Genomic DNA, 12603 nt, shown 5'->3' with positions numbered 1-12603 from the left:
TGTTCTTGGGCAGACATTAGAAGTAAAAAAAGAACAAAGGGGAGAAAAAGCAGACCACAGCAGCCGAAGCCCGAGGAATCAGTATGGTTCGCGTCAGCTCATTCTCTCATACTACAGTGAGAGCGTGATCAAGGAGATTTGAAAACAACTGTCTGATAACATTGGTCTCTTATGAGTTCTGAATCTTTCACTCAGCTGCCTTCTAAAAAGAAGTCAGCTAGGGCCTGGTGAAGGAAGGGACCTGGAATTTCGCTAGGAATCCCCTAAAACAGAAGGCTGTTAGCTTGCCACCCTGATTGCATGCCATAAATTTCAAGATGATGCTCGGTAAACCGCATCTAAATGCTGTCCGGGTTAGTCACCTCCAACAGCCCGGGTACAGAACAGGCACCCAGACCCTTCACCCCAGAACCGACGGGCCAGTCAGCAGTGGGGGGCTGCATTTTCCAAAAATAAGTTCAGAATTTAGGGTACAAAGATGGCTTCTATGACCAAAGGCGCGGCTTCCAGGTCCCTGTTCACATTATACCGCCCCGCTATGTAAACCAACGGGGCCCGAGTCAGAAAACAGGCGTTGTTGGGGCGCCTGGGTGGCTCAGTGGTTAAGCGTCTGCCTTCGGCTCGGGTCATGATCCCAGGGTCCAGGGATTGAGTCCCACATCGGGCTCCTTGCTCGGCGGGAAGCCTGCTTCTCCCTTTCCCGCCCCCCCTGCTTGTGTTCCCTCTCTCGCTGTCTGTCAAATAAATAAATAAAATCTTAAAAAAAAAAAGAAAGAAAGAAAACAGGCGTGGTTTACTAGAGGTGCTAGCTGGCAGGCCACCGTCCTCGGAGGTGCTGCGGCTGCTGCCTGGGGAGTCCTCGTCCTCAGAGCCGGCCACCATGAGGTCTGGCAGGGAGCCTGGGACACCGTGGGCCAAGTCCTGGGAGGCTTCGGGTTCAGAAATCAGGGCGTCCTGTTGGAGAGACGGTGCGGGCTGATGGGGGAGGCGTGCCAGAGGCCAGTTATCCGAAACAGTAACTCCTGGCTTTCCAAGAACACTTCGTTCTCATCCACGGTCATTTGAAACAGTGGTGAGAGTAGACACCCACTTCCATTGACTCTAGGATGGCTAAATTAGACAACTGATGAAAACGGCAATGGTTGCTGCCAGACGAGGTTTTTAAGAGATTTTTTTTTTTTTTTTTTTTGGCCAAATGTTTAGCAATGACCAGAAAAGCCACAGCAGCGATTTATCAACCATCCCAGGAAAACCACTGGGGGAAGAGATAGGAAAATGGAATGACATTGCAAGCCACTGGTTCAGCCTAGTGATGGAACAGAAAAGAGGGGGGTCTGAATCCTGTGCTCAGATCCACTGGGACTGAGGAATCACCAGCTGGGAAACATTCTAGTCTCCTTAAAGTCACAGGTCCCCCCAAAACCAACCGGAGACCCCTTTATTGTGGAGCAGTTTGAAAACTGTTTTTAAACTGAAGCTCAGTTCTTTTATTTTGTTGCTCTATTCTTTTCTTAGATGAGTATTTAATAAAAGAAACACACATTTTTGTATTTGTTCTCAAATTAGCATTGTTGCCGTAGTCTGTAAAGTGGCTAAAATGACTCCCGGACAAAGATATGGGCTGGGCCCTCAGGTTTGACTTCTGGGCCCCAGGAACTGGTTCATGGGCCAGCTGAATGAGGCAGTAGTGTGCCTTGACTCACCTTTTTTGCAAGAGAGGGACTCTTCAAGGGGGTACCTGTTGGAGAGAAAATTCACCATAATGTCAAAGCAGCAAAGCATACATCCTTACAAATAGGTTCACATTCTTAACCACAAAAGAAGGAGCCAAACATATTAACCCCTCTTCGCTTGACTGACACTGATGGGCCACGTGTGTAGGTATAGACATGCATGCACTCAACCCGGGTACCCGATCCCTACTCCATCCCACCTCCCAAGGTTCTGCTCATGCTTCAAGCCTGAACGTGGATGTTACGACTTCCATGATAATCCCAGTTGGAGGTAACTTCTTCTGAATCTTAAAAGTATTTTATACTACCCATACACCAATTTTCATACACACAGTACAATGTAATTATAAGTGGATGCCCCTCATCTCCCTTCCTCAACTATTTATAAGGCTGAGACCCTCACTGATCTGACCCCACAGTGCTCAGCATTGCACCTGGATCTAGGAAGTATTCAGTGATATTTGTTGAATGGATTGAAGGATCAATGAACAAAGAAATGCCACTCTAACTCCTGAAGGAACTCGGGGGAGGGTTGAATACCTATTTTGGTTTTTAGTAGAAGGATGAAAAGATTTGGCGTTGAAACTTTAAGTTATATGCCATGAGCAAAAAGAGCTTGCACATGAGGTTCATAGCTTAATAAAATCTTTTGTAAATGATTGTGGGCATACGCCGGGATTATGAGAGGGCAGTTTGCAGGCAGGTCAGGAGAACGGACTGGCCGAATAAAGAGCCCATTATGGCTGGGGCCACTTTAAATATATTAATTATGGATGCAAATAATCAGGGTATTCCATGGCTGCCAAAAAATCCTATGCCTTCCTTTTCCTCCGACAACCAGTAACTCACGTCTCAGTTTCTTTTTCGCCCGACATCAGTCTTGACATCAGTAATATCTTGAGTTGAGACATGTTTGCAGAGTCCCTTTGAATTTCCATTCTACTGGAAACATTACTTTTAAAACTTGATGCAATGTTTCCAATTTGAAATTCATAGGAAATTCTTATTATCTCAATCCTTCTCTGCCTGAACTTTCCCACTTAAGACGGGGGAAATCATGATTTGGGGAGCTTCTACTATTACTCTTCTTCAGTTGAAACTTAAAAAAATATCTACTTATTATTGAAGTAAGGCTGCCATACTGGGTGGAAACCTTTAGTTCACGTAAAGAAACCCCAGGCTTTGGAACGGAGAACACTCTGCGTCTACCAAACAACTGATATTTTGGTATTACTTTTTACCTAGGCCATTTCAGATGAATTGTACATAAACACATGAAATGCTGTTAACTCATTTTTGTAAATTATCTCATAGTGTAAGAAGCATGCATGATTAGAACTTTAATAAAGCACATTAAATAACAGCAGAAATCAAAAGTAGCAGCTAGGAGCAAGCACAGGATCTCTTTGACAATGACTTCTGCCAAACCTGGTCATGACAAAGACTCTAATATCACAGCATGGGGCAGGGCCCCCTGGGGGAGCTTCCTGGAAAGCTCTACTCATGCTGGACGAAGACGTGCAATTACAGTACCTAAGCCTGGAGAGGAGCTGGCCTCTTTGCTCTCCTGATAAGTGCTGCGTGCGATCACTGCGTCCATTTCCTGCTCGGAAACCTGATTTTCAGCAGAAAGCACAAATGAGATGGTTTTCTTTATTTATTGTTCCCCAATAAAAGTAGCTAGGACCTGAGTCAGAGGCTGAGTGCAGATAAAGAGGGACACCACAGCACCAAAGATTATGACAGTCCTCGGAAGCAATAACTCAGGGCATATAAGGACAGCCGGGTTAGCTGATCGCTTCCAACAATATGTTCCAAACAAGACCTTCGGCTGGTTCCCGAAGTCATTAACGCGCCCAGGTGCTATAGTTACCAGCCACATGGCTGATACCTGCCTCTCTAGAACACTCACTTCTATTTCTTTTCTTCCTAGATTTTATTTAAACAATTGCAAACCTACATAAAGCTTGTAAGAGCAGCACAAGAGCAATATACTCTTCACTGTTGTTGTTTTACACATTCTGCCATATTTACACTCATGCTCTTTTTTTAAGATTTTATGTATGTGTGTATGTATGTATGTATTTGACAGAGAGAGAGAGGGAGGGAGAGAGAGAAAGCACATGAGCAGGGGGAGAAGCAGAGGGGGAGGGAGAGAGAATCTGAGCACGGAGCCTGATGCAGGGCTCGATCTCATGACCGTGAGTTCATGACCCAGGCCAAAACCAGGAGTTGGAGGCTTAACTGACTGACAGCCATCCAGGCTCCCCACTCATGCTCTTTCTTAATACACACACACACACACACACACACACACACTGCTTCACTGTTTACTAAACCATTTGGAAGTTAGTTGCAGACATCATGAACGTTCACCCAGGAATATTTTAGCATGTATCTCCTCAAAACAAGGACATTCTCTTCAATAACCCTGGTACTATTACCATTCTAGGAAATTTAACATTGACACAAACGACTGTCTAATTTACATTTCATATTCCAATTTAGCCAACTGTCCTAATACTATCCTTCAGAAACACTATTCCAAGTGTGTCTGTAGACAGAAGTAGTTCATAGGAAATTTGATGCCAGCTTGCGAGGAGATAGGTTTTTCCTCCAGAATGCTTATCAACACTCAGTTTCTTTCACCAACAGTGTCCTCCTGGGGAAAAAGTGCCCACTGAACTGAGTGGTGTACATCATGAGGTAACTCATTTGCATTCTGGTGTGAGCTCCTTATCTTGTGGGTCTTAGTAGATGGTCACGAGCCAACACCTTTGCATAGTAATGCTTCATAGAAATTTCATTTTTGGCAATCCAGAATTCAATTCAGGGTCTAGTTGTCATGTCTTTTTAGACTCCTTTAATCCAGAACATTACTGAGCCTTTCTTTGTCACAATACTGATACTTTGGAAGAAACCCAGGCCAATCAAACCCCCAATTAGGATTTGTGTGATAGTTTCTTCATGCTAAGACTTAGATTATGCATTTTTTTGGCAGAAAAACTACAAAAACTGTTTCCTTCTCATGCTTCAGAGGGGCACTCAGGGTCAGTGTTTCATGTTTCATGGCTGGTGATAACTTTGACCACTTGGTTAGGATGGAGTTCACCGGATTTCTCCACTGGAATTTTTTTTTTTTTGGTCATCAATGAGTGATCTATGAGGAGACAGCTTGAGACAACATCAGTATCCTGCTCCCCAGTATATTTTTACTCAATGGTTTTAGTATCATTGATGATTTTTACTTGGATCAATTTTTACAATGAACTTTTCAAAATAGTCATTTTATAACTCTTTTCTTTCTATATTTACTGGAATCATGGTAGATTCATGGATTTTTCCCCCCCATCAGTTGTTATCCATAACTGTCATTATTCACAGAAAATAATTTTTAAAGCCTGACATACACTGAATTATGAGATATTTTAAAAGACAATTACATAACTTGCACAGAATTTCTTTTTTAAAGGTAAGAATACTGTAAACTTAGAATGGTAATTTTGTGTGGTAAAATAACATTTAGCATAAATAATATTTGGATAAGCATAGCAATTTGTCCTCATAAGTAAATAAAGCTATGCAGGATTCAGCATTACATTTTTTTTTTAAAAGATTTTATTTATTTATTCATGAGAGACAGAGAGAGAGAGAGAGGCAGAGGGAGAAGCAGGCTCCCAAGGAGCAGGGAGCCCGATGCGGGACTCGATCCCCGGACCCTGGGATCATGACCTGAGCCGAAGGCAGACGCTTAACCGACTGAGCCACCCAGGCGCCCTGCAAATTTTTCTTGACATTAGACCTTCAATGTTTGCAGCTGTTTTTCTGAGTGGGAAAAAGACGGCTGGGGTTTGGAACAAGTGAAAGATTTCCTGGATAATTCTATTCGTGCTGAGAGCCCCAGTACCAGTTAAAAATGGACCCTTCTGACCTTCTTCTGGCAAGTCCAAATCTTAGCTTGTCTAGACCTGGAGGGTTTGAATATCCCAGTTGGGCAGCCACTGCTTCAGTCATTATGAGAAACAGAAGAAAAGAAAATCCTTGTGGTATTTCTATTGGAACAACATGAAAACTAAGGAAGCACATACATTCAGTACCCAAATGTACTATTGGCATGAAATGGGGGGTGAGCGGTACAAAAATACATTAAACATAAAGTGGAATCTTGACCAAAAGAAAAATATAGTATGATGTTACAACTAAGAACACCATGTTTACCTAGGAAGAAATGTGAAATCTAGTCAAACAAATACTGAAATCTGGTTTTGCTGGATGTATCTCCAATGCCATCATGACGACCGTTTTACTGTGGCTAGACACATGAATCAACCGGTATTCAACAGGCTCGCAGACCACCAGTCCATCAGGATTATTATGCTTTGCACGGAAATGGCATTTTGATGTTTGATTGTATTGGCAAATTGGGCAGATGCTTTTGGGCTGAGTTGAAGCAGACCTCCAAACAAATCGTGACCTGTGCTATGTTGGAATGGATTCTGAAGTCAGACGTGCCTGAAGCCAATGACTGCAAATCACTGAGAACTGATTTTTTTATAATGTTGCTGAGGGACGTGCTGGGTCAGCCCAAGCTTATTGGACTGCTTTGGAAGAGGGAAGGGGGAAGGGGGAAGGGGGTATGGCCATTAAGGTGATGGAATCCAAGGGAGGACCCTGGAGGAAGGAGCCAAGACTACTCTAGCTGTGAGTATGAGGCAAAATGCTGTTAAAAATGACCCAAAGAGAGCCATGGGGGACAGCAGGAAGACAAAGGAGAAGAGGCTGTAAGAGATAGTGTTAGGATTACAAAATAGAAAGGAGGAAAAATAGGAAGTGATGAGAAAAAATGGAAAAAGGCAGAAGCAGACTTGGTTCTATATGAATGATATTCAAGAAGTTTTTATTTAAGACATAAATGAGAATGCACGTAGACAAGAGAAAACAATCTGGGGAAAAAAACAGTAGCGGAGTTGACTTTGAATTAGTCCAATGGCAATTGTTGACCAACCAAGCACTGTGGAGAACCAGTACCACAGACCCCACTAAGACACTAAAAATGATGCCATAAAATTAACCCACTAAAGAAATCTCAGACATGGGAGGACCCAGGAGGTCTCTCCGCACAGACTTCTTTTTTTTTTTTTTTTAAAGATTTTATTTATTTATTTGAGAGAGAGAATGAGAGAGAGAGCGCACATGAGAGGGGGGAGGGTCAGAGGGAGAAGCAGACCCCCTGCTGAGCAAGGAGCCCGATATGGGACTCGATCCGGGGACTCCAGGATCATGACCTGAGCCGAAGGCAGTCGCTTAACCAACTGAGCCACCCAGGCGCCCTCCGCACAGACTTCTTACTCTCAAAATGGCATACAAGTTCATTAAGCACAGCAGCCTGGGCCCATGTAGGACATAATAGTATAAATGATACAGAAGAGGTGGTCATAGGACAGGCACAAAAAGGGCTAATGTTCTTAAGGAGCATTTTGAGTTGTTGGAAGGAAAAGGTTAAATTTTGTAAAAATACAACCTGATTGCAATATTAGAGACAAGCTAATTTAAAAAGATTTTTACATCAAGTACTCAAAACAACAAAAATGTAGTGCTCAACGCCAGTAGAATCAAATTTGCTCAAGTGGCTTCTGGTTAACCTAAAAAAATTCAAAACAACTGCTTAAGTATAGAAAAGATACAACTAAATATCAGCAAAGGCCAAGGATACAGGGGCTATGATTATCAGCAAATTCAACAATGTGATAATGATGTTGAAAGAAATTAGTGGGCTCTTAAGCCTTAATTACAGAAGTATTCTGCTCAGGTCGAGGATGGCCTGGAGGAACCATTTAGTCCACTGCTCTCAGATTTTCTTGATGCAGAAACCCAAAAAAGGTTAAGTATCTCACCAGAGATCAAACAACCAGCTGGGACTTACTCAGAACCGAGCACTCTTTATCTTCTACCACATTTTATATTCACCAATAACAATGTCAAAATTTTCTAATAAAATTTCTAAGAGTATGAAGACAAAGACGTCCAGATCAGTGATTTGTTTCCCATGTGTATCGGTTACCTTGGTCACCGAGTGACCACAAGCTGATGATTCCCATGCCCAGCTGGGTAAACTGTCTCACCAAAGAGCGTCCATCATCATAGGAACACGTGTCTCACTGCTTCAGGACAAACAGCCACGCCATCTTCCCATACTCAGAACAATATGAAATACTTCACCTTTGGGTTAGGGTGCCGGCCGATGACAAGGCGCACGGGTCCTGGGGGGCATTTGCTCAGGATGGTATGGACCTTGCTTAAAGCAGCATGGCGGACGTTGACCGAGTTCACTTCCAGGATTTGATCTCCGCGGCTAGGGAGGACAAATGACCAACACTCTGTGGTAACAGTTAGCTTTTTACAAGATCTCCTTCTGGGAGAGGTTTATAATTTGAAATCTTTTCTGAATACCTTAAACAAGCAAATGACATCCTTTTGTCTTTGCATATGGGTAAAAAAGCAGCACATTCATATAAACAAAGCAATGTACATAGCAATACTTTGAACAGGTATTATTATTCCTATTATTTAGATAAGGCCCCAGGCTCAGAGGTCACCCCGATGTCACACACTGTTGAACTCAGGTCTGTCTACCTTTTGATCATCACAAGATAGCCCCTTGACCACCATCATTTTCTTTTTTCCTACCATCTTGAAATGATTATTGTAATATAATTTGAGGAAGAAATACCTGAAGCTCAAAGGTTACCCAAGAGTTTGTAAAACCGTTTCAAATTTGAACAAATGAGAAATTGGGGACAAGATGCCCATTTTGACTTGAAATTATAGGCAGAGAACTCGGTATGAGAGAACAAAGACTCTTTATGTGGGGTTTGAAGAATGTTCATTTGGCAGGCTCCAGACATATGGAACCATTCAAGAAAGAAACATCATCTTGGGATGTCATTAAAGGATTTTTTTCCTGGGGTTCTAAAAGTATATTTTCTTTAATGTACTTTCGATGATTTGCTAAAAAATTTTTTTTGTATGGAAATTCACTCTGATGATTAACTAAAAACATAATATAATCTACTGACAGGGCCCCAAAATGGCAACCTTAAGGAATATCATTTTGACAATTCCTCAACTGCTCAAGGACTTGGAAGCTTACAGGGGAGAAAGGTGATACTGTTTGCAAAGGGTGTTTTGTGCAATGTGTGTACTTCTTGTGAAGTTTAGGTGGGCACAGGCCCATTGCAGTTACTCTGAATAGAACACCTAGACATCTCTTTATAAACAGAACACCCATGCTACCAATCAACTAGCTAGATTGAGAAATCAGACACACAGTGATTTCAGACAATAAGCATCTAGACAACATCACTCAAAAAGGAATGAAACAACAGGAAAGGCTCAAGAGATTATACTTAATCATAAAGGCCTCCTGGTGAAGGGCAGGCTTTCGGGACTCTTTGGTATCCAGCGATTATGAGCTGTTAGGAGCAGTTCCTAGCATTACATATGAATTTTACATAAATGATATAAACATGAAAGAAAGTACTTAGGTAATCATAGATATCTGTACAGAATTGTATTTTGTCAAGTTTCTGAAACTGAGCTTCTGAGTCCAAATAGATCAAAATAGGCAAGCCAAGATACAGAGTTCTCTACTTCAACCCAATTTCAATTAGATTAGCTTTTCCCCTTTTAGGAAATGCTATTAATTGTAACCTTGGCTACATTACTGCCAATAATACAGAAGTTTAGGATCTCACACAAGGATGTAATAGGGCAGGATACCTTACATGTACATTCATTCATTCATTCATGAACGCGCGAGAAGCCTATACGATCGGGTTTACAACGAACCTCAGATTGCTCTCCATCTTGGCCACTGAGCCTGGGGCCAGGCTGTGAATGTAGATCCCTGGAGGGCTGTTCTCCAGAGCCAGGCAGCAGGCACCGATGCCTAATCCAACTCTTGGCTCTGTGAGAGGCATCAGTCAAAGAAAATAAAATTAAAAAAAAAAAAAAGTATAAGTGATTTGAAGCTGCATTAATGTATATTCAGACCAATAACCATTTATTTGTGACCAGACTCAGAATGGAAATCCTGCTTTCCTTTGTCAACATCATCATATTCTGTAAATGAAATGAGTTCACGGCAGACTAGGCTAACTATGGGCTGTGAATTATTTAGCGGTCCGCTCTCTGCTTAGTCTAAAGAGCCTCCTCAAGTCTGTTTCTGGAAATAGGCAGAGTCAAAGTAATATATATGTGTATATATATATTTTTTAAAGAATAAGTAATCTCTGCACCCAATGTGGGGCTGCAACTCACAAACCCGAGATCAAGAGTCATGTGCTCCACTGACTGGGCCAGCCAGGGGCCCCAATATTTTTTATTCTGGATACACAGCTTTAAGTTTTCTTTCACTTGCCTTTTTAAGCAACTAATCTCTTGGTTATTTAACTGCTTATCATATTTCTGTAGTAGGTGTAGAGAAAAAAGAAAGAAAGACGAAAAGCAGTAAGATTTGGTGAAGACGCACAACTTTTAGTTGTTGAGTGTATTCTTTTTTATTTATTTGACAAAGAGAGAGACAGTGAGAGAGGGAACATAGCAGGGGGAGTGGGAGAGGGAGAAGCAGGCTTCCTGCTGAGCAGAGAGCCCGATGCGGGGCTCGATCCCAGGACCCTGGGATCATGACCTGAGCCGAAGGCAGATGCTCAACGACTGAGCCACCCAGGTGCCCCATGTTGACGGTATTAACTATAATCTTTGGTTTTAAAAAAATTTTTTTTAATATTTTTTATTTATTTGAGAGAAAGAATGAGTGCATGAGTAGGGGTAGGGGCAGTGGGAGAAGGAGAAGCAGTCTCCCCCACTGAGCAGGGAGCCCAATGTGGGACTCGATCCCAGGACCCTGGGATCATGACCTGAGCCGAAGGCAGACGCTTAACCGACTGAGCCACCCAGGCGCCCTGTTCTTTAAAATTTTACATTAGCCCTAGAATTAAGCCAGTCTATGATTTTTCTTTCTTTCTTTTTTTAACCTGAGTTTCTGACACACAGTGATTCGTCTGGGGAGAGCTTAAAAGACTTTTTGTGCTAGTGCTAACTTCTTTTCACTTTAGTAAAACGACTAAAATCTCTACTTTTGATCCCACTGTCCATTTAGAGACTACCATACGTGGTTGGCAGCAGATTGTTCCAAAGGAACAATTTATAGAAAAAATATAAAAGGTTAACTTAAGAACAGATGACAAATTGTTACTCAAGACAATGCAATGAAAGTGAGGAAGAGCTGGTGTCACCTTTGTTGAGTGTCACTTCCATGACAATCCTGTCCTTGGGCCCAGGGGCCTTCCGACCCAGGGACGAAGAACTGCCTTCATCAGAGCCTGCCGCTGAGCTGCCCCCACTGGTGTTGAAGTTTGGGGAGCTGGATCTGCTCATGTGTGTGGGTGTTGAGCAGGGCGTGAGGCTTGGGCTCAGTAACTTTGTGCGTACCGTTAAGACAAATAATCCACTCCGGATTTGCTGAAAAAACAAAAAGATAGAAGGGCAAAAACATTCAGATTGTTCCTAGATCGAAGGGTGGATAAAAAAAAAAAATCTCAAACCCAAACCAGAAGGAAATAAAGGAAGAAAAAGAAAGAAGACAAAAGAGATAAATACGAATGTTGTTACCTTAAAGGTATGAATGGCTTCTTGGAACGTCAAGCCCTTTATTGGTATTCCATTTACATCAAGGATTTCATCCCCTAGTGACCAGATAGGAGAATTACATTGACATTGTGCTTTAGAAGATAGCATATGGTACCTGATTTACAAGTCTATAAAATGATTTTTATTGTTCCAGTGTGCTTTCATTAACTTAGCTCCCAGGAATTTCACAAAATGGGACAACTAATAACAATGCATATTCTTTCGCAGTATTTCTGTATCTCCATCTTTAATGAAAACAACTAGGGGACTTATCAAGACGTTATTCTTTAGCCACTGCCAAGTTTGATAAAAGGAGTCCTACGTTTAGAGATCAAAATGCAATAATGAGTCCCAAGTCTTTCCACATAGTGTTTAAAAACTTAAGGCCACTGCCAATAAAGCAAGAACATATACAACATGTGAGAAATCCACTTCTGTATTTGCAGAAAGACAAGATTTTTGAGCTTGGAGAATCATCATGGGTTGTGGAAAACTGTTTTAATAACAGAGACAAAAACTTTTGAGATACCATTTAAGAATGGCAGCCCTGCCTCCAGAAATAGTCTAGACGCCTGGTCTTATTGATGCTGTTCCAGGTTCTCAGTCATGAAGCTGGTCAATCACTACATGCTTCTATCTAAGAGATTATTGTGGGCTAATACCAAGTAGCTCTCTCATTCATTCTCTCTCTCTCTCTCTCTCCCAAACTATCCTGGACTCATCCTCATCTTCAAGCCCAAGAAGGTAGAGTCAGGTCATTTTTCCAGCTTGGACATCCTGTTGACCTGTAAGAGTCTGTTTTTGGTTTGTACTCTTGTAACATGGTCTGTGTTTTGGAATAACAGTTCATCAAAACACGACAAAGTGGCCCCCGAGAGAAGAACAGATGAACTTCGTACAGCAGTTCAGGACAAAAGGGGGACTTCCCTTACCTATAACAAAGTGCAAATCAGCATCAGAACACAGCTTTTCACCTCTCATGGACAGCTAATCCCAGGAGCACGCTGTGTATTCCACTAAAGGAATCCTGTAGATGAGTTTGAAAATGTAGCAGTGCCCCATGCATTTGTTATGTGCTTTCTCTCTAATGCAATTACAGAAGTTGTAAAAGAGGTGAAATGACCTGTTTAAAAATAATCACCTAACTAGGTGAGGATTTTGGTTTGCTTCCATATGGGAA

The 12603-nt window shown here is 42.0% G+C and overlaps 1 protein-coding gene across 10 annotated transcripts in view; it reads right to left on the bottom strand.

The window, feature by feature from the left end:
• The window catches only part of PDZD2 (PDZ domain containing 2), a 218570-nt gene that overhangs the window by 24216 nt on the left and 181751 nt on the right, over positions 1-12603 (bottom strand). For all 10 annotated transcript variants that reach the window (XM_034998734.1, XM_034998735.1, XM_034998736.1 and 7 more), the window contains 7 exons: positions 11406-11479; positions 11030-11255; positions 9582-9699; positions 7953-8085; positions 3267-3348; positions 1704-1738; positions 798-954 (listed from right to left, as the gene is read on the bottom strand). In XM_034998734.1, coding sequence (XP_034854625.1) covers positions 798-954; positions 1704-1738; positions 3267-3348; positions 7953-8085; positions 9582-9699; positions 11030-11255; positions 11406-11479 — 825 coding nt within the window. The remainder of the gene's footprint in view (positions 1-797; positions 955-1703; positions 1739-3266; positions 3349-7952; positions 8086-9581; positions 9700-11029; positions 11256-11405; positions 11480-12603) is intronic.

Source organism: Mirounga leonina, unplaced genomic scaffold (assembly GCF_011800145.1).
Source record: "Mirounga leonina isolate KUSES-001 unplaced genomic scaffold, KU_Mleo_1.0 Mir_95, whole genome shotgun sequence".
NCBI lineage: Eukaryota > Metazoa > Chordata > Mammalia > Carnivora > Phocidae > Mirounga > Mirounga leonina.
This window is presented reverse-complemented; position numbering and strand designations above follow the sequence as displayed.